At 50.8% G+C, this 21825-nt stretch overlaps 1 protein-coding gene across 4 annotated transcripts in view; it reads left to right on the top strand.

Annotated features, from left to right (window-relative positions):
- Positions 1 to 8343: 8343 nt before the first annotated feature.
- Positions 8344 to 21825, top strand: part of Parvg (parvin gamma) — a 35204-nt gene continuing 21722 nt past the window's right edge. Inside the window, exons 1-12 of one of the 4 annotated variants that reach the window (XM_021225424.2) lie at positions 8419 to 8476; positions 10209 to 10290; positions 10538 to 10633; positions 11552 to 11616; positions 12054 to 12156; positions 13754 to 13894; positions 14504 to 14619; positions 16010 to 16068; positions 16449 to 16471; positions 17658 to 17716; positions 17869 to 17937; positions 20796 to 20897. In XM_021225424.2, coding sequence (XP_021081083.1) covers positions 10555 to 10633; positions 11552 to 11616; positions 12054 to 12156; positions 13754 to 13894; positions 14504 to 14619; positions 16010 to 16068; positions 16449 to 16471; positions 17658 to 17716; positions 17869 to 17937; positions 20796 to 20897 — 816 coding nt within the window. In that variant the 5' untranslated portion in view covers positions 8419 to 8476; positions 10209 to 10290; positions 10538 to 10554. Of the gene's footprint in view, positions 8477 to 10208; positions 10291 to 10537; positions 10634 to 11551; positions 11617 to 12053; positions 12157 to 13753; positions 13895 to 14503; positions 14620 to 16009; positions 16069 to 16448; positions 16472 to 17657; positions 17717 to 17868; positions 17938 to 20795; positions 20898 to 21825 lie in introns of all 4 variants that reach the window. The other 3 variants (XM_021225425.2, XM_040754052.1, XM_013111135.3) reach the window with 3 other exon arrangements.

The raw sequence follows: 21825 nt of genomic DNA, 5'->3' as shown, positions 1-21825 counted from the left end.
GCCACCACTGAGTCATGTCTTCACGGCTTAAGTACGCATCACTTTCACTTCTGTGTCCTCACTTCCTGCTGCACCCCAGTGCAAGTAGCATGAGGTGTGACATGGGGTAGACGTTCAGTAAACAGTTCCTCGGTGTGTGCGTGTGTGTGTGTGTGTGTGTGTGTGTGTGTGTGTGTGTGTGTGGTTCCCCACACCTTGCCCAGGGCAAAGAACACCCTTGTTAGCCCCGACAATGAAGGGCTACAGGGAATCTGATGTACTGGAGTCCTGCCCCCCCACCCCAAACCCACCAGGGCTTTACACTGTGTCAAGCAAGTTTGAAACAGGCAAGGGATGGTGGCGTGGGCCAGAGGGACCTGGGCTCAGGGGCTCCTGGGCTTCGGGTGATTTAAGCATCAGAAGGAGCATGGTGGTGAATGCCTATAATCTCGCCTCAACACTGGAGAGGCTGAAGCCAGGAGTGAGGGAAACCTTTGCTACATAGTGAATTCTAGGGCAACCTGGGCTACAGAGTGAGACCTTGCCTCAAAACAAACAGACAGACAGATATTAACTGCATGATTGATTGATAAATGATAGATAGACCATTGATAGATGATGAATAGATCTATGTGCATATATACTGAAAATAAGGATGGCATGAAGATCTTTTTTTCTCTCTTCTTATATCTTTACATAGTATCAAGCTTACAGAAAAGTCACAGGAATTGTACAAAGTCTCCATGTTTACCCAATGTCTGTAAATGTTGCTTTAACCTAGTCTGCTCCCTGTTTCTCCTTTCCTGTCTCCATTCCTTGGTATTTAAAAGTGAGTTCTGATCTATCCCTCTATCATGTACTAATCAATCCATGTAATGTACCATCTGTCTGTCTGTCTGCTGTCTATCTTATCCATCAATAATCTATCTTGTATATTAGTCTATTATCTATCTACCATCCATACCTGTCTATCTACCTGCCATCTGTTTAACATGACCACTCCATGGCATGGTTAAGGGGAAGGCTTTTACTGTAGAGAGAGAGAGAACAGCCAGAGGATCTGGAAGAGTCCAGGGCAGAGAGAGAAAGAAGTAGACTGGACATGGCCAGCAGACTGGACACGGCCAGGGCTGCCTGTGAAAGAGGGGAGGACAACAGCAGGGGATAGAGAATGAGAAAACACAGGGAGAAGAGCAGGAGCCGAGCAGGGAGAAAACAGTGAGAACAGCAGGGTTATAAGGAGAATGGGTGGGGGGGAGGGGAGGAGAAGGGAGCCTGCCAGCTGCAGGGAGTTTGGGGGAGGGGAGGAGGTGAGAAGGGCTAGGATGCTAGCCTGGACTTTGAATGTGTGACAGGTACTTGTGATAACCTGCATGAGCTTTGATATGCTGATAGGCGCCACATGTAGCCCTAGTCCCTTCTGCCAGAGGTAAGGAAATGACTCCTTCCTCACAAGTTCCTGAGGAATGCTGGCCTTTATATAACCTTCAGAAATCCTTCTATAGTCCGGGTTTAGCCCATTTTTTGGACATTTTGGCTCTCTTTTGGGTTTGGGGAATTGCAGTTTCTTCTGGACTTGACACCTTTCACTCATCTATCTGCCATCTCCCCCTCTGTCTATACCTTCCTGCTATCACCCAGCTTGTTTGCTACCCATGCATCCCGTCTGTCGACCCACTCCCCCCTAACATCTATCATACCTATGTATCTGTCAATTATCGCTCCCCATCTATCAACTACTCTTTTGTCTTTGGACACTTGTCACCCACTTACCGGTGCCTATGTCTTCCCCATGCTATTCTGTGACACGGACTTAGCGAAAGCGTCTTCCTCAGGAAGTAACTGGAGCAGCGTTATCGGCCCTGCAGATCTTATTACATTTGACCAGCCGTGTCACTGATGTTCGCTGTCTGGAGGAAAATGCAAGGCCAGCTTTGTGGTTCTTGGGTGCTAAGAGTTCTCAACTGGCAGAGCCTGGGTGCTTTCCACATCTCAGGCTGAACCAGAATGGAGCTGTCACTCTGCAGGCTCACCTGCTTCCTGCTGTCGCAGCAGACCACCTGCCTGTCAAGCTTCCTTATTCTTCCTCAGTAATCAGGTGCCAGAAGTTTCCCATGAGTCCTCCGAAGAGCTGAGGGAGGGGCTGCACCAGTCACCTGCTCATGACCTCCACATGTATGATTAGGGCCCACTGGAGCTGGCCCCATGTGTATGCTCCGTTGACCATGGAACATTTTGACTCACTGGCTTTGTAGACTGACAGATCAAATGACACCAGTGTCTGGGGGAACAATTTAGAGTCCATGGTTACTTGGGGGTACTGTCTTAGTTTTGTTTTCTGTTGCTATAACAAAACATCCAAGATGGTAATTTACAGAGCATGGAAGTGTGCTTGGCTCATGGTTCTAGAGGTTGGGGAGTGAGTTCTTCAGCAGTGTTGACATCTGTTATGGAACCTCCCAGAACAACAGGACAGAGTACATCTTATAGAGAGGCAGACAGAGTAAGCATGCCAGTTTAGGCAACCCTTTCTCTTACGGTGCCAAGCTTGGGAATCCCACCCTCAGAAACTCATCCAATCCTGGATCAGTCCCTTAAGCCCTGTCTCCAAACACCGTTAGCGTGTGACTAGGGATCAGGTCTCAACACATGAACTTACGCCCATACTAGGATTGGTGGCAATCTGGGGTGGGGGGAGCGGGGTGAGTTCTCAACAGGAAGGGTCATGATGCCATTGGGCGCCACTGCACCCCACCCCACTGCCACTGTCCACCCTGGTGCACCATGTACACATGCAACCTCCATGGCCCCGCTGTCTCAGAAGAGTCGGGTGCCTGAGCTGTGGGCACTGCTGCTGGGGCCAGGTGCAGATCTTCTGATTCTGACCCCAGTAGGCAGCCTTGTGAGTGCTGAGACTCAGGCATGGTATGCATGGCCCTGGTATCCAAAGAGCAGCCATCACTAAACCCAGGATCTCCCTCCCTAGCTGCAAGAGAAAAAAGTCAACCCTTGAAGTTCCATTTGGGAGGGGATTGTCCTTAGATTCCCAGACAAGTAGATCCCCAGAGGGCCATGGGGTAAGCAAGCCCCTACACTAGCATACAGGTGTCCCCGAAAGGCATCTAGAACAGGGCAGCTCACTGTTGCCATGCCACTGGATATATATATATAGAAATAGAATGTTCAGGGCACACTGGATAGAGAGATAAAGTCACTCATAGGTAGCAATGATGAGCCTGAATTCTGATTGCCCTGTAAGTAATGCATCAGTACATGACAACCCATGTGTGGGAAGCTTACTTGCTCTGACTTGCCCACTGGCTCCTGTTCACTTAATGGCAAACATAAAGAAGAAGACCTAGTTGTCCCTTGGATGAGGCCATCTCTGCTGCAGCCTCTGGGCATGAGACTGCACTGCTTGCTCAGCCCTGTGAGAGCTCCCATCTTCTAGGGTGATTTGGATGAGAGTCCCACTTGCTGGCTTAGAGCTGGAGATGAGGAGCTGTACTCTGGTAAGGAGAGCACATGGACGCAGTCACAGTCCTTGGGGTCCTCCTGGTGAGATTCCCTCTCCATGTGTCTCTGCAGAGGCATAAGAGGCACCCTTGGAGCTTTGGTCTTTTGCTTTTTCAATTTGGCAAAGATTGAGAGCTCAAGACGCTGGCTTGGCCTTTTAAACAAATGCTCTCTCTCTCTCTCTCTCTCTCTCTCTCTCTCTCTCTCACACACACACACACACACACACACACACACACACACACACACACACATACCAGGGGAGCAAGCCATTCTGTGATTCTGTGGAACCTGGTCTGGGATTGGGTTTGGCTGTGACCCTCAGTCAAAATAGCTGCACCAATGGCCGCTGAACTGGTTTGGATTTCTCTGCTGTTGATTAAACAGATCCTTAGTGTGTGGCCATCTATTTCAGGGTGGATCAATAGTCTGCAGCCTGATGGCCCTAGGCTAGACCCTGCTGGACATGGCCCTGACCATGAATCCTAGCAAAGCACCCAAACTCATTTTAGTGTTGGTTGGTGAAAAGACTGCCATAATCCCTCCCTCTCCTTTATCCACCCCCTCAGGTAACACCTTCCTGTGCTGACACTTGCACTGGTTGTGTAGCTTACTTTGGCCAAAGGGACAGTAAAAAATGTGATACTGAAGGAGATTTGACGAGTCTTTGGTCCCTGTCTCTCTTCCTGGCCATGAGAGTCGTACAGTCAACAGCAAGAAACACTACTTAACAGGAGCCTGGGAGTGAAGCTGCTATAGATAACCCTAACGCTAACTCTAACACTAACGATAACCCTACTCTAACCCTAACCTAACCCTAACCCTAACGCTAACTCTAACACTAACCCTAACCCTAACCCTACTCTAACCCTAAACCTAACCCTAACCCTATCCAGCCCAGACCTGCCCAACTGATTTAAAACCTGTAAAGAGGAGGCTGTTGGGTTGAGCCTCCATACAGCATCACCTCCCAAAACCAAATAGCTCCTATGGCGGATGTGTTCCTGGGAGTGGGAGATGATGGGGCCTAAGAGGGAGGAGAATGCCATTCCCGTAGGACAGACACTTCAGATGGCTCCTAGGACTTTCCAAGTGTGGTAGGATCTCTTTCTGCAGACTTAGGGTGGGGCTCATGGTCACAAGGCCCTTCCTGGGTTTTGGGATGTTCAGATCCTTTCCTTCTGTACATAATGCCTTGCTTTGGGGGGGGGGCTTCATGGGCTGTAAGTTTAGTCTGTATCACAATTCCATGTTTCACAGGTTGAGTTGCTGCAGTCCCGAGAGAACAGGGACTCCTTTAGCACAATCATAAGTCTCTTTAGTTTGCTAACCAGAGCTCAGCAGAGAGTACAAAACCCAGACTGGTTTTTTTTTCCATGTGTTACACTGCCCAGGGTCCACCAAGAGCAAGCTCACCACCATGTTGGAGCAGATCTTCTTCCAACATTTGTGCAGAAGCTCCCATTGAGTCAAGGCTGTGAACTTAACCACCCTTGGCTGCAAGTGATCACTGGGGATTATGTCATCACATCTGTGGGAATCTCCCCGGACTCCATTCTCTCGTGGTTACTGGGTCCTCATAGTTCTAAATCCACCAAAACAAGAAACCAACCCCACACTCCCATTCCTGAAGATACATAGCCTGTGAGTGTTCCACAAAGTCCAAGGTGACTGTGAAAGGTCCAAGGGGACAGGCTGCAGGTGGCTCCTGGCAGCATGTGGTATCCACCGCAGAGTTGGCTGTGACAGGAGCTGCCAGGGCCAGGGAGCCATGATGACCCCTGCTCCAGAGTGTCCTGTCAGCCCCCTCTTTGTACCTCTTCCTGTTTTGTGTCCTGACCTCTGTGGACCCCATCTCTGGGCTCTTCTTGACCCTCGCTCTCAGAAATATTTGTCTACTGGGGGAGGGGCCGTGGCCAGACAGGTGTATGTCATGGTGTTGGGAGTATATTCCTCTTGCTGTGCCCTCTGCCAGTCATCACAGGTGGCCATGACCCTCTCTCATTCTTTCTCTAGTGGCTGCCTCTTTCTGGACCCAGTATCCACGACAGCACGCCCACCACTACTGAACTGGGGTACAGAGGCATCTCTTCCAGCTGCCGCTCCCCTACCCCCCTGGATCTGGTTCAGTGTTTCCTTCATGGAGCCATGGAACACACTCTGGTTTCCACACTCGAATGTGCTAACTGCACTACACAACACTGACTGCTGGGCCAAGTCACCCAGAACAATGGACCTGAGTTTGGGCCCGAGCTACGGTGCTGCCCAGCAATACTAGTCCTGGCATGGCTGCTCTCCCGCTTCCTTAGGAACTCTCATCCTGCACTGGTGTGTTGGAAAGGCAGTGGGGAGCCAGGAGCCTCGGTTTCCCCTGCAGAGTGAAGGTGACAGTGGAATGACACTTACTTTGCGAGTAAGTCCTATGCAGGGACAGCCCCTTAGCATTTGCTTCCCTTTTAGTCATTAGATAAAAATGACCAGGAATGACAGTGTCCACGCTGTCACTTGACAATGTCCTAGGACTCCTTGTTAGCATCCTTGTGCACTTTGCCTCTGCCTCCCACCTGCTCTGACCACTTCTGAAGGGATGTATCCCGGAGCAAGGGTGGCAAGCTTCCTGCTCACCCAGCTTGTCACCTGGCATTGTGGAACTCTCCGTCTCAGGCTAGATCCGACTGAAGATTCTGAGACCAGCTGGGCTCAGGAGTGCTCCGACTGAGTCATTGTGCTGTGTGTCTCTGGTGTCCTCCTGGCCTTTACATGGTGGTTCCCCCACCTCCGGCATCATTTCCGCACCCATGAACTGGCTGGCAAATTCCTATTGAGCCACCAAGACGTTCTTCTCCAGAAAGCATGCTCGGTCCCTGTGACAACTCATTCTCACTGTCAGCTTGACTGGATTTGGAATCACCTGGGGGACACATCTCTGGGTGTGTCTGTGAGGCATTTGTAGAAAGGTTTAACTGGGGATGGAAGGCCCACAGTGAACGTGTGTGGTGCCAATGGCCCTAGACAAAGGAGAGTGTGAGCTGAGCACCAGCGGTCATGACTCTGCTTCCAGACTGAAGGTGTGATGTGACCAGCCACCTCATGCTCCTGCTGCCATGCAGTCCCTGCTTGACCACACCCTCAGTTGCGATCCCAAATAAACCCCTCTTTCCCTAATTGCTCTTTGCAGTTTTTCTTTCTTTTTTTTTAAGTCAGTGTCTCATGTACTCTTGAAGCCCGGGCTGGTCTTGAGCCCCCCATCCTCTGGCCTCCAACTCCTGAGAGTTGGATTACACATGTCAATTACCATGCCCACTTAAGAGGTGCTGGGGATTGAACCCAGGACTTCATGAATGCTAGCCAGGCTCATATCCAGCCTCTGCCACGTATGTTTGTCATTGCAATAAGAAAAGTGAGCAGCACAGTCCTTTAAGCAATAATAACCATCAATACATATTCGTTGAGCCCATTTTGTGCTGATTTCTATTGTAAGCACTGGCTTTTATTATTTATTTATTTATTTATTTATTTATTTATATTTTTACGAGACAGGGTTTCTCTGTATTGTTTTGGAGGCTATCGGTCCAGCCTGGCCTCTAACTCACAGAGATCTGCCTGCCTCTGCCTCCCGAGTGCTGGGATTAAACCACTGCCCGGCCCTAGCACTGGCTTTTAATAGTGGGAGAGATGGGCTCCTCCCGGCATAGCTCCTGGTTTGATGAAAGGCTTTCAGACACCAGCCAACGTCATTGACTGACCCAGCATGGTTACAGACTCAAGCCCACCTGTGCTAGGCACCGAAGTTCATGTCAGGAGTGAGCTATGTGAAGAGCTAAGCAGAGCTTGCAAGACATGGGGGACAAGCTGTGTGATGTCAAAGTGAAAGCCAGTGGCACTGTCAGATAGCAGGCAGGTGTCAGTGGGGTGAGTGAGGAGAGGATGGGAGGGCCAGGGAGTTGTGGCAGGTAGGTGATGGGTGCAGCAACTCTGGCTGGGAACAGCAGACTGGCTTTTTTAGGAGCCGTTGGCTGGGTGTAGTGGCCTACAGTGGTTTGAAAGAGAATGGCCTCCAAAGGGAGTGGCACTATTAGGAGGTGTGGCTTTGTTGGAGTGGGTTTGGCCTTGTTGGAGGAACTGCATCACTGTGGAGGTGGACTTTGAAGGTTCATATATGGTCAAGCAACACCCAGTGTCTCAAAGACCACTTCCTGTTGCCTGTGAGTCAAGATGTAAGGACTCTCAGCTCCTCCCCAGCACCGTGTCTGCCTGCATGCTGCCTTGATTCCCACCATGACAATGATGGGCTAAATCTATGAACTGTAATCGAGCCACAATTAAATGTTTTCCTTTGTAAGAGTTGCCATGGTCATGGTGTCTCCTTACAGCCACAGAAACCCTGAGACATGGCCCATGCCTGTAACCCAGGCTTGTGAGAAATGGAATGGGGCAGGAGAATCAGGAGTTCAAGGTCAACCTCAGCTTGATGTGTTTGAGGCCAGCCTTGACTACAAAAGACAGTCTCGAAATCAAGAAGGCAAGCGAGTTAGTTAGTGGACAGCCCTGGGGCCCGCTTGGTTGGTGTGTTGCATAGGTGGAGCCAGAGGTGAAGGCTGGGCACTGTGAAGACAAAGGTGGTGGAGAGCTCAGTTTGCTTGCTTTGGGGGCCCTAACCTCAGTTGTATGCTCAGACAGCCATTGTTTGAACATGGAGAGGCAGAGGCAGGGAAGGAAATAAGAGAGACCCTCCAAGATGCCCTTGAGCCTTGGAAGACTAGGGAACAGGGCAGGGGCTGGGCCTCTGGCAGTCTCTCAGAGGAGTTAGGGCACTTCACTCACCATCAGTTTGGAGGAGGAAGCTGCCTGCAGCCACCAGGGTGGCAGAGGAAGTGAGCAGAAGCCCTGCCTCCCACCTCCGGACCCGGAACCTCTCTCTCAGAGAGGTTCACCCTCTGCACTAGTGGGCTTCATTTCCTGGTGTGAAAAGAAGTGGCAGGTGAGTGCATCTGTGGGAAAATCTGAGCTGCTAGAACCTTCCATCTGTTCCCATGCCCGGTGGGTACTGGCGCTCATGGAGGAAGGCAGAGACGCCCCGTGAATAGGAACCCAGAGCCACATGTCAGCTGGGGCCTCCCAGGAAGGGGGTCTGTCACTGGGGAACCTTAAGTCTTGTCATGTTGCTGAGGTTGTCACCTCACATTATGGGGGAGCTGTGAGTCCTGTCCATACAGAAGAGCCCTGCCTACCTCGCCTACGGCAGGATTTTTTTGAACCAGGGCCCCTCAGAGAGTCACTGCATGAGGAGAAAGTCGAGCTCCCCGACCATGAAGAAACTGTTGAATGGGGCAGGGAAGGGACTCATCTGGAACTGGTCACCAGAGGCAGTTTCAGTCTGTGTGTACTTGGCTAGACACAGGGTCCACCCTCTTCCTGTAAAGATACATCAGGCCCAAGAGGGAGCAGACTGGCCCATGGTCACTCAGGCTGAGTGAGCTAGGAGGAGCTGGCTGGGGTCCAGGCTCCCCAACCCAGCCCGACTCACCTCTTCAGTTCATGGGGCTTGAGACTCATTCCCAGGGGGTTCGGTCCTCTTGCTTCTGGCTCCAGGGTAGGGCTCAGCTTCTCGAGGTCCTCAGGCTGCAGCCAGTTTGAGGAAGGTGGCTCCCAGGCCCCAACAGTGCCTCTCCCTCCACACAGCTCTGGGACTCTTGTGGTTTGACCCCAGACCTCAAATATCTGAGTGATCCTGGGAATATGGGGCAGCTGTAGAGACTGGAAGGGAGAGTCAAAGGTGGCCAGGCAGCGAGGGAAAGTTACAGAGGGGAAGTGGGCAGAAGAACTAGAAGGAGGTTAGGGAACCAGAAGGAAGCCATTAGCTTCTGAGTCTGATCCCCTCTGGGTGTGGGGCAGGCCTGACACTGCCCATCGTGAGGCTGGGGGTGGGCTGCGTGGTCATTGCTGGTCTTGGGCCTGACATTGCCCATCGTGAGTCTGAGGGGGAATGCTGGTCTCAGGCCTGATACTGCCGTTTGTGAGTCAGGGGTGGGGTGGGGGGTGCTGCTTGTGTTTCACAAGAAGAGCGTTCTCTGAATGTCACAAGCAAAAGCCCCAAGAGACCACACCCCAAGTCTGGGGATGCCAACCCCATCTGAGAAAGCCTCATTCAGAATTAGAGGCCAGATGGGCCAGTCTCCCTCTGCAAGTGAAGTCAGATGGGGAACAGATCTGGGGAGCTTTGGCCTGAGGCCTGATCCGCCCCATCCACAGCTGGGGGAGTCTGGTCTTAGATTCAGGGGAATGACCTGAAGGATGGGTGGCCACTCCACCCCACTGGTGGGTGCTCATCTTGATACAGATTGATCCAGAGTTCCCTTCCCACACTGTCTAAGGTTCTGTGGGAGCTGGGGTTCTTCTGTCCTGGCTGTAAGAGAGGACTGAGGCTCCTGGCCGGAAGAGGTAGGCAGGCTTCTATGTGTCTGGCTGACAAGGAACCCACTTCCTCACCAAGCCTCTGCCCAGACTTTGCCCTCAGCTTATGTATTTTTAAGTTAATACCCTTATAAAAGGAACACAAGGAAGGGAGGGCTTCTTTAGTTCATACTTTGAGGGTACAGCCCCTCACGACGGGGAAGTCATGGCAGCAGGGACATGAGGCAGCCGGTCAAAATGTATTGAGAAGATGAGAGACAAAATATGGTGTTCAGCTCACTTTCTCATTTCTCATTCAGCCCAGGACCAGCTCCTGGAATGGTGCTGTCCCTCTTACAGTGAGGGAACCTAGGCATACCCAGAGCCTTGCCTGTCCAACAGGTGGGTCTAGGTTCTGCCACTGTGACAATCAAGATTAATCATCACAGCTTGGCACCGTCTCCAACCCTGCAAGGCTTGGCTTCAGATGTCTCCACAGCAGGCCCCTCCCCTCGCCCTTGCTTGGCTCTATGAGTTTTGTCTATTGGGGGCCGCACTCCCACCCTCCATCACTACCAGTCTAAAAGGAAGAATGAGTGCGTGGTAAGCCTTGGGTACAGCGATGCACTCTGCCTCCTGTCTCCTCCAGGGAAGGTGAGGGAGAAGATGGAGTCGGAGCCCCTCTACAACCTGCTGCAGCTCCCAAAGGAGGTGGATCAGCCCACGGAGGAGGAGCTCCCACGAGGTGCTGGTCCTGGTGGGACAAGGGTTGTTGAATGAGGGGAGGGAGAGAGTGTGTGACTCTGTCTTACTAGAATGAGCAGGGGACTGCCCCTGTAGCCATCCATCTATCCATCTGCCATCCACCCTCTCCATCACTCACTCATGAACCATCCATCCATCCATCCTTTCATCCATACAGCCATCCACACATTTGCCCCTCTCTCCTTCCTTCTACCTCTCCCTCCCTCCTTCTCTCCATCCCTCCCTGTCTCCTTCCTTCTCTTCCTCCATATTCACTCACTAACTCACTCGTGTTATCAGTAGTCAGCCCCAAGCCATGAGTGCAATGTTCTATTTGTTCTCCCATCATGGGTGGGTATACTCCAAGGTTTTGGAGGATCTAGCTGAGTCGCATGGCAGGTTATATTTTATGAGCTTGGGCAAGTCGGCCCCATGAGCTGACTCAGTTTCTTCCTGTGCATTGAGGTCAGCTGACCGACAAAGTCCCTCTGGGCCTGATGCTTTGTGGGTTCTATGAATTTTAAACATGGGGACCCTGCTGACCAAGGCCTCAGGGAAGGGAGTGGCAAAGCCGAAGAGGGCACAGGGGACTTTGGTGCTACACCCTGGCTAGAGCTGCTTGGCAGCAAAGGTGATACCCACCTCAGCCTGGCTTGTCCTTTGCTCCTTTGGGCTGAGCCTCCACTCTAAGCAGATGTAGGTAGGCATTCTAGAAGATGCTACCCATCTGCTTCATGACCCTCCGGGCAAGGGGTGAGCTCTGAGCTTAAGTGCACCCTCCCAGTGCTCGTGAGGAAGTGTGAGTGAGAGGTTGGGTTAGGGTTCCCCCAGGGTCTAGGTTCAGTGGGTGACCTGCAGTGAGATATCTTCCAGGGACCCTCAGGGTACTCACCCACATCGTACACACCTCTGCTTCCAGGAGGAAAGAAGAAATACCTGCCCCCCAATTCTCGGAAGGATCCCAAGTTTGAAGAACTGCAGAAGGTACACTATTACGCCCAGCCCTGAAGTCTCTGGAGCCAGGCTTGGTGCCCCCGACTTACAGACACCACACCCCTGTCCATAACCCACCCCAGCACCACCTTCCTCAATTCCAACATCACACCTCTACTTTCTTCTGAGACATCACCCAAATCACCTGTGGCCTGCATGTTTCTACAACCCGCTCTTGGGGGCAGTCTAGGCTCCAATTCCACGGCCATGCCCCTGGTTTCAGGCATTTGCTACAATGATGACAACTCCCAGGTACCAAAACACCACATGACCTAGGAGGTCAGGGAGAACTTTCTGGAAGAGGTACCATTTGACCAGGCCTTGAAGAGTGGGTAGCAGTTGGTAGGTAGAAGAGGTCACTCTAGCTTGAGATGAGAGCCTGGCCAGGTAACTTCTATCCCTGTCGCCTGTCCCCTTATGACTGGCAGGTGCTGATGGAGTGGATCAACACCACACTCCTCCCAGAGCACATCGTGGTCCGCAGCCTGGAGGAGGACATGTTCGATGGACTCATTTTGCACCACCTGTTCCGTAAGCAGAGGCCCAGGCCCCATCTCACCCCATCTGTGTTTCCTAAACAATTGTTCCTGGGGGTTTGCGGCCAAGTATTCCCCCTTGACCCTTCAAGTGGCTTCCTGCCTCAGCCCCCACTACAGCCCCAGGGGAAGGGACCCATTTATGACTTTCCAGATTGTACTATGCGAAAGTGGAGACCCTGCCCACTCTCCAGCATGGCAGGACGGAGTTATGGTTCCAGCCAGTGTCTAATGTCTGGGCTGCTGCTCCTTCTGCCACACTGTGGCCTATCCAGCATTTATGAAGTGTTTGATGACTTTAGGAGCTGGGACCTCAACTGTCCCTGACTTCAGAGTGTCCTATGCTACTGGAAGACCCCAGGCTATCTCAAGTGGGATGTTTCAGAGACAGAGGCAGGGTTGGTTTTATCTGGTGGGTCCCAGTGTGCCTGGAAGAGATGTGTGCAAAGTCAGGCCAAGTTTCTGCGTCTGGCTGGTTTTCCTACCCATGTCTGGTCTGCAGATGTCTTGTGCAAGGAAGAGGGTCCTGGAACCAGTAGGGCCCAGATCCACATTCTCAGAACCTCCTCAAGCCACCACTCTGCAGAACTTGGCATATGGGCTCCAGAGTCATCCTCCAGCCTCTGCTGAGGCTTCTGGGTATTTCTCAGAGAGCAGGCACCATCAGCTTTCTGCACAGATCACGACTGTTCCTCTCCCTGGCTGTGGGTGAGACCAAGGCTCCCAGACCCAGAACGATATGCCCAGGTCTCAGTGGAGAAAGCAGGGGTGCTGCCCTGTGGGAATGACATGGCCCAGCAGTGCAGAGACCAAGGTGTGGGTAGAATGACCAAGGTGAGGTGGGCCAGAGGGGATGGCCCAAAGGTTGCAACCTGCTCAAATACATGGTCCATGTACCCTGTTGGCCCATTTTCCATGTGGATGGGTGTAGCTGTTTGGGTTTTTTTCTCTTTTGACTCTTTTGAGGGGTCTGCCACCTAGCTCCCAAATAAATATAAATCCCCGGCCTTAACTTGGGTTGTTTCTAGCCAACTTTTCTTAATTTAAATTATCCCATCTACCTTTTGCTTCTGGGCTTTCTCCTTTTCTTAATTCTGTAATATTACTTTCACTCTTACTCCATGGTTCACTGTGTGACTGGGTGGCTGGACCCTGGTGTCCTCCCCTCTTTCTTGCTCTTCCTTCTTTCTTGTTCTCCTTCTATTTAGTCTGCCTGCCAGCCTCATCTATCCTTTCCAGATAAACTATTGGCTGTTTAGCTCTTTATTAGACCAATCAGGTGTTTTAGACAGGCAAAGTAACATAGCTTCACAGAGTTAGACAAATGCAACTTAAAGGAATGCAATGTATCTTTGCATCATTAAACAAGTGTTCCCCAGCATAAACAAATGTAACACATCTTAAAATAATATTCTACAACAGATGGGTGCTTCTTGGATAATGAGTATGTTTGGTTGAGGGTTCTGGGGTTGCCAGGGCTAACTATCAACAGTATGTATCCCACTCTAACAGGGTGGCAATATCCTCATGGCAGAGGGTCCCTGTGACAGCTGCTGGGCACTTCCTGGCCCTTACTGCTCTTTTGCTTTCAGAGAAGCTGGCAGCCCTTAAGCTGGAAGTGGAGGAAATCTCTCTGACCTCAGTTAGTCAGAGGCGCAAGCTAGGAGTCATCTTGGAGGCGGTCAACCAGAGTCTGCAGGTTGAAGAGCAACAGGCCAAGTGGAGTGTGGAGAGTACGTGGGGCTGAGCTAGGCTGGTGCCTGGGAGGGGCAGTGACCATCTGCACTGGATTCTCATTTGATAATCAACACACTCATCTACCCAAGAACCATCGGGGGCTGGGAAGGAGAGAGGTCTCAGTCAGCCCGTAGCGTGAGCACAAGCTGGACACAAAGTCAGGTGTCTGCTGGGAAAGAAACAGACTTACACACATGGCCCTGGGGTTATCATTGCAGTCAGAGCAGCTAAGGATAATGGCTTCCCAGCGACACAGTCACTGCTGAGTCTAAGAACATACCGCACGTCTCAGCTGGTCAAATGGCACTCATAGGCTTCCTTCATTAATTTTCTGTCTGTCAACAAATGAATGTGCTGTGTACACATGCTTCCCATACACCCTTCAGAAAGTTTGGTTACACACACACACACACACACACACACACACACACACAAACACAGAGAGAGAGAGAGACAGACAGACAGACAGACAGACAGACACACACACACACACACACACACACACACACATTCTGACCTCAGTGGTCTGCACAGGACAGTTCTGAGGGTGTTTGCAGGTTTTGGTGGCCCCTCAGATCTCTGGCTTCCTGTCTTTTCCTCTTTAGCCATCTTCAACAAGGACCTGCTGGCTACCTTGCATCTCCTGGTGGCCCTGGCCAAACGCTTCCAGCCAGACCTGCCCCTTCCAGACAATGTCCAGGTGGAAGTCATCCACATTGAGGTACTTGTGAGGTGGTGGGACGGGCGGGTCATCTGGGCATATTGCTCCATGCCACTGCATCTCTGGGGGTCATTGCATGGGGAGTGGCTCCAGCCATCTATGAGGATCATCACATCATATCAGGACAACTGAGGGCTGGGCTGGCAGAGACAAGGAGGGTAGGAGGAGGGCCCTGGTCAGCCAGTACTGCTCTCAGCAGCCAGCTCTGCCTAGCAGAGGCAGGGACAAGCATGGCGACAGGGAGGTCAGCTGGTGCCATCATATTCCCTGGGTCACAGGTGGCCATCCCTCCATGTCTTTCATCTGTCACCCATCACCACACACTGTCTCCTCTTCTGAGAAACCATTTCTCTCTGGCAGTACTAGTTAATGTTCTATGGGGTGTGTGTGTGTGTCGTGTGTGTGTGTGTGTGTGTGTGTGTGTGTGTGTGTCTGTCTGTCTGTCTGTGCCTGTGTGTCTGTGTGTGTTCCTTCTACTTGCCTTACAAAACCAGCTGTATCCAACTGGGCCTTGTCAAACCCATTACCACCTTTCCCAAGTCTAAAGTTCACTACTGAGCAGTTTCATGGCTTTCTCAAATTTATGTAAATCAGGTAAGGCTAACAAGATAACTTAGCAGGTAAAGGTGTTTGCTGCCAAGCCTGACAACCTGAGTCCAATTCCTGAGACCCACATGGTAGAAAGGGAGAGCTGACTCCTGAAACTTGTCTGTGACCGTCATATGTCCCATATGGCATATGTGCACTGCTCCACACACATGTGCACATGCATGTACATACATGCCCACTAAAAAGATAAATCAGAGGTGACCATTGTGTGTTCATTCACACAACACATTCATTTACATACACAAACACACACACATCCCTCTTGGGTGTCTTAGGAATGAGGCATCCATAGTGCTGTCCTCATGGGTTCAACAATCACAGGGAAAATGTGTTGGGACCTAGCCCCCACAGGGTCTCTGAGTTGTTTGTCAACTGATAGCCACAGGTGCATCCTGTTTTCTAGTCCTGGCTTACTGCCCCTGCATTGCCCCACTGACATCAACGTCTAGCAGAAGGAAAACACGCTCTCTTCCACCTGGTGTTTTTTTACTGTGTTGTAAGACTATATATAAGACTGTTCCCTCCTACGAGAGACCTCTTAACACTTACAAAATAAAGACACTTGTTAGTACAAACAGCTGGACATGTGGTCTTTCTTTTCCTGATATCTCGGAGTTGCTTGTGGCGCGGGCACCGCAAAAATGGACAGTGAAGCTGGCCCACAGCAGCATCCTGAGATGGGAGAAAAGCCGAGTATACTAGGTTCTCTTACCCTACTTTGGGTCTGTGGGCTTGGTTCTGGGGTTCTCTGGAGTTACACCATTCCCTTCCCCTGCTCTAGAGCACTAAGACCGGCCTGAAGTCGGACAAGCTGGTGGAGCAGCTCACAGATAAATGCAGGTGAGGTTGGCCTTGGCCGCGTGGGAGGTGCAGGGGGTCCTGGGCCAAGGAAGCCCTCATTGTGCTTGCTGCTTCTCAATGCCCGGAAGGCTGCAGGGACCCCTAGCCCTGTGCAGGGAACCACCCCAGGCCTGATATCCTCAGCCCCACAGAATCCAAGCGTTCTGAGGTGTGTGCGTGCAGGGCAAGGCTGCCAGCCTCTTAGCCTTGCTTTCCACACGCAGAGTCTCTGCACCTCCTCTGCCTTGATTGCCCAAGAAAACGAGCCCATCTCCTCGCCACCTGCTGGGACCAAGCTTGTTACATTAGGTGATGAGAAAACTGCAGACCTTTTACTAACTCTTTGATTGCTTTGCTGTCTCCTGCAATTTCTCCTGTAGCTCACAGAAGGACCAGCCTTCACGTAAGTAACTTAGTAACTGAAGGAAAATTTTTCCCTTCTGAAGGGGTCAGAAAAATTGTGATGGAGCAGTTAACCGTTTCCACTGTGATCTGCTACTCTTCTGTGGCAGGATTTATTCATGAATTTGTCCTTCCTTTGTCTGCCTGGCCTTTATCTGGCTTCTTAGTACTGTTCTTATGGGAAGAGATCCACTGTCCACACCACGAGGGCAGAGCTGCCAAATGCTGCTGACTCCCTCACTCATTAGCCATGTGGGCGTGGGTAGGTACCCTAACCCATCTGTACTTCAGTTCCCTCATCTGGAACCCACCTCTTAAGCTGGTGTGAGGACCACAGGAGGTAATCTGTGGGTGTGCTTAGCACATGGAGCACTCTCAACGGTATGTGTACAATAACATGACTGCTGCTAATATGACAAGCGGTTCACCAGTCAGGTCCAGCTGTTAATTCTTTCACTTATCCATTCCTCAGTTGGACTCGCAAACTATTCATTCATCTGTCACTTCTTTCAGTCATCCATCTATTTACCCATCCATCATTTTTCAATCATCCATCCATCCATCTACCCATCCATCATCTATATACCTATACAATGATTCATCCATCTATCCGTGTACTTATACAGTCATCCATCCATTCATCTATATATCCATACATTCATTCATAAATATATATCTATCTATCTCACACACACATCCCTTATTCATATATATATATCATCTGTCATTCATATATATACATATGTATGCATATACCTGTTATTCACATATATATATATATCCATCTGTCATACACACATACATCCACGTATCCGTTCATCCATCTATACACAAGTCAGCCAGATATATATCTACCCAACCATCCTCCACCTACCAGGCCACTTATCCCACTGCAGTTACTGAGATGCATGCTCCTTACCCATTTTGATCTCTAAAATGACCCAGCCTAGCAGGCATCATTCACCAGAGATGAGGAAATCAAGGTACAGAGAGGGAAGCCCCCTGCTATCCCCAGCCAGGGAGCCATGTGTCCCAGACCCAGGCCTGTTTCATTCAGGAACCAGAAGATCAAGCTGTGACTCCCATGGGACTGTTTTTTTTTTTTTATGAGAAACTTTTGTGTGAAAACATTGTTTGGTGCAAAGATGGCAGCATCGTAATGAGCTATTTATTGCTCTGGTCTGCAGAAGATGCCTTTGATGAATTATTTAAGCTTGCTCCGGAGAAAGTGCACGCCGTCAAAGAGGTAGGGGAGATCAAAGCTTCCCACGCCCACCACCTACCTGCTTGTGTCTCAGGGTGATGGGAGAGGACATGGGTGCTGTCTGATGGAAGGGAAGGATTTCTGTCACCTCAGGGTCCCTGAGTGGTCTTGAGGTCCTTCCTCTTTTGTCTTAGGCCATTGTGAGCTTTGTCAACCAGAAGATGGAGAGCCTGGGCCTGTCTGTGCAGAGTCTGGACACACAGGTATGGACACTGCAGGGACGAGGGCTCCTGGGCCCCTGAAACTTGCTGTGTGACTGGAAGTGAGGCAACAGTTTCAGAGATCTCAGGTCCCTCTCTAGTGGGGTGTGCTGCTGGCAGGCAGTATTGCCACAGGGAGCCCCTGGGACCACTGGGTTGGGGGCCTGTGGGAAGCTATGAAGGTTGAGCCATCTCTTGCTGGCTTCATTGTTACTCATTTATCAGAATGACTCCTAGGGCATGGGATACTCGAGGGCATACTGAAGTCAGAGCAAGGGTCTTCCCCTGTGATCACGTTTATTCAGACGTAGCACTGAGATTCATGAGGGGTCCATGTCTGAGGTTGGTGCCGGGAGTGGTTGGAGATGCTGATGCAGCACCACCCTCAGTGGGCTCCATCCTGAGCCCCAGGGGCCTAGCCCACTGTGAGAACACAAACTTAACTGTCCTAAGGTGGGAGCAGAACCCTGCAGATCCAAAATGCCTCACCTAGCCATGCCTTCCACAGGGATTCCACTGTGTCTGCAGTGTCCCCACAACCCAAGGGGGTGGAAATGCAGAGATCTGACACTGCCTGGGCCCTGTGGGGTGATAATGGGGTCTGGTCTGCACTGGGCAGACCTCCATAGACTATGGGTATTGGCCTTGTCTCAAGGCCTATGCAGAACGGGTCATAGCTGTCTTCTCAGGAACAAGTGGCTGGCTAGCTGTTAGCTAGGGAGGGTCAGGCCACATATTCCCAAGTTTGGGGCCAAACAGGAGAGCTCTTGTTACCTGTTCTGCCTGGAGCCAAGATTTCCCTGCCATCGGCTCTGCAATCCTCCCCCCCCGACACCTCATGTGAGAACTGATAAAACCCCATTCAATAGATGAGATTTTTAAGACACAGAGAGACTAAGCAACTTACCTAAGGTTGCACAGTAATTAAGGGGTGGTCCTAAGTTTTGGACCGAGGCAGTTGGGCTTCAGGTATACGCTCATAGCCACTGCGTGTGGTGGGCGGTCGCATGAGCTTTGTAAGCTCTGTGGCAGCATAGTGAGGTGAAAACACAGACTTGAGGGCCATATGTGTGCGTGTTTCCATCCAGTGCCTGCCACTTTGTGCCCTGGGCTCTGAGGACACTCCCATATGTCTGTGTGACCTTGGGTGAATTGCTGGACTTCTCTGAACCTTAGGCACCTCACTTTATAAAATGGGAGCAATCCCGCCTCTTGGAATTGCGAATCCGGGGAGCATTGCTATTTAGTGTCCTTTAGTATTGGTCATTTGACTCACTGTTGCTTCCCCCAAGCAACACGCCCACCTCTGACTGTATTTTCTGTGAGGAGACACAGGAGGACATCTCAGGTTTACTTGACCTCCCTCATCCCTCCTCCTTTGGTAAAACAAAAATGAGTGAGCAAGGGTGTCATTTAGACAAGTTGGGATGGTAGAGGCAGACTCAGAGTTCGGTTTTCCCAGCTATGTTTTGAGGACAGCCGTAGAGAAGCTTCCACACCCAAACTAATAACATCCGAACAGACTTAATGGGGGGAAATTCCATTAAAGGCAGAGCAGCGTCTCTCTGCAGCATCCAATCTCTAGCTTTGTGTGAAGAGATTCAGTAGGATTACATTAGCATATGGCATGCTCCCAGCAGCGTTATCTCAGAGCATGCGGACAGAACAGACAGAAATATTAATGGGCCTGTGTGCTCCTCTCTGCCTGTCCTGATGGGAGAATTTTATACTAACTCTGTTTTCACACATGTGTCTGTAGCTCATGGAATAACTTGTCATTTAAAACGGACACGACAGGGATGGCTCAGCTGGGAAAGTGCTTGCCTGGCAAGTCAGAACCCTGGGGTGTGGTGGCACACATTTCTTTTTTATAGGTATGAGTGCTTGCCTGCAGGTGTGTACGTGCAGCGCATGTGTGCGTGATTACCACAGGGGCCAGGAGAAGGTGTCGGACTCCCTGGAACTGGAGTTACAGATGCTTGTGAGCTGCTCTGTGGGTGCTGGGTGGTCTTAACTGCTGAGCCATGTCTCCAGGTCCTGGCACACATAGTTAAACCCAGTACTGGGTAGGCAGAGACATGTGGATCCCTGGATATGTTGGCCAGACAGTTTAGTCCACTTGGCAAGTTCCAGGCCAGTGAGAGATTGCCCCTTCCCACCCCCAAGTAGGTAGACTGTTCCTAAGGAATAATAAAAGCTCTAGCTTGTTCTTTGGCCTCTACACACATATGCATATATGTGCATGGGTGTTTATACATATACATATCCCTGCACAAACATGATCACACAGAGAGAGGGGGAGGAAGAATAAGAGGGAAGGAGGGAAAGAGAGAGAAAGACAGACAGACAGAGAGAGGAGACTATTCCATAGAAAGTTTAGAAACAGCTCTTCTAATTGAATGTACTCTAAGAGCCAGACGCCCCAACCTGCTTCATGCTGCTATTGACAACCCCATGTCCCTGGGAATGCCATCCCCGCTTCTTGAAAGGAACGCAAGTCTCAGAGAGGTACTGCAATTGAATTCCTTCAATTCACATAGCATGTAAAAGGTAGAATAGACACCCATCAATGTCGGTCTCTCCCACATGGGAGCCCTGCCTCCTTTCTTTAGTGTGTTAGTTCCTTTATGTCACTGTGGCAAATGCCAGGAGTGTCTGGTAGAGGACAGCTGTATACATCCTGGTGGACAGGAACCCGAGGGCCCAATAGGAAAAGGACCAGGGAGACTGTACCCTCTGAGGGCCCACTCCCAGTAATCTACTTCCCAGGGCCATGCCCCACCTGGTAAAGTGTCTACCTGGGGACCAAGCGTTCACAGCGTGCTGTGGGGATGGTTAGGACTGAAACACAACACCTGTAGTTTGCAGATGGGGTCATCCTACTCCTGCTGATCGGACAGCTGGAAGGCTTCTTTTTGCATCTGAAGGAATTCTATCTCACTCCCAGCTCTCCCGCAGAAATGGTAAGCTTCCAAGGTCTCCCTCCATGGGGAGGGGGTGGACAGATTTATGACATTGGCCTGACAGTCTTTATTCAGTTTCAAGCTGTAAGGAAGGTGGAAGAAACGTTTGTTTATATGCCTATTTACCCATTTATTCATCTCTCACTCATTCACCCATCATCCACCCATTCACCCATTCAGTAACCCACCCATTCATCCAACACCTGTGTACCTATCCATCCATCCATCCATCCATCCATCCATCCATCCATCTATTCATCCATTCACTCATCAACTGACACCATCCATCTATTTATCCATCCACTTATCCAATGCCTACGTACCTATTTATCCATCCATCCACACACCCATCTATCTACTCATCTGCCTACTTATCCATGGACCCACCCACCCGCCCATCCATCTATCCATCCATCCATCCATCCATCCATCCATCCATTCATGCACCTACCCACCCATCTATTTTTCTACACATCTCTCCATTTACTCATTCACCTACTTGTCTGTTCACATATCTACCAATCTGCCTCCCTCAATGACCTAACCACCCACTCACCCACCCACTCATCCACTAGTGCTCTGGACTCCCCACTCTCCAAGGGTCTGCTTTATGACAAGCCACACTGCCCAGGACACAGTACAGTCCCTCACAACTCTGGCTTTCAAGCTCCTCCAACTCTGCCAGCTGTGCTCCCAGGATTGTGACCTTCCAGGACATCATGGCAGGGCACTGGCTTCTGGTGTGCCCAGCAGAGACTGACAGAGAGTGGTGCTGGTAGGGGTTTGCTTTACAGACTAGAGGAAGAAGAGTACCTTGAAATGAGGAACCAGACCCAGGAGAGGCTCGGGAACACTTTTGGGGAATGGTCTGCAGCTCATGATGGCCACAGGGATTGGCAGGGAAGGTCTGGTAGGCAAGTCATTTCAA

Source organism: Mesocricetus auratus, unplaced genomic scaffold, assembly GCF_017639785.1.
Source record: "Mesocricetus auratus isolate SY011 unplaced genomic scaffold, BCM_Maur_2.0 Super-Scaffold_100010, whole genome shotgun sequence".
Classification (NCBI taxonomy): domain Eukaryota; kingdom Metazoa; phylum Chordata; class Mammalia; order Rodentia; family Cricetidae; genus Mesocricetus; species Mesocricetus auratus.
The sequence above is the reverse complement of the archived record's forward strand: the minus strand, read 5'-3'. Positions and strand labels throughout refer to the sequence as shown.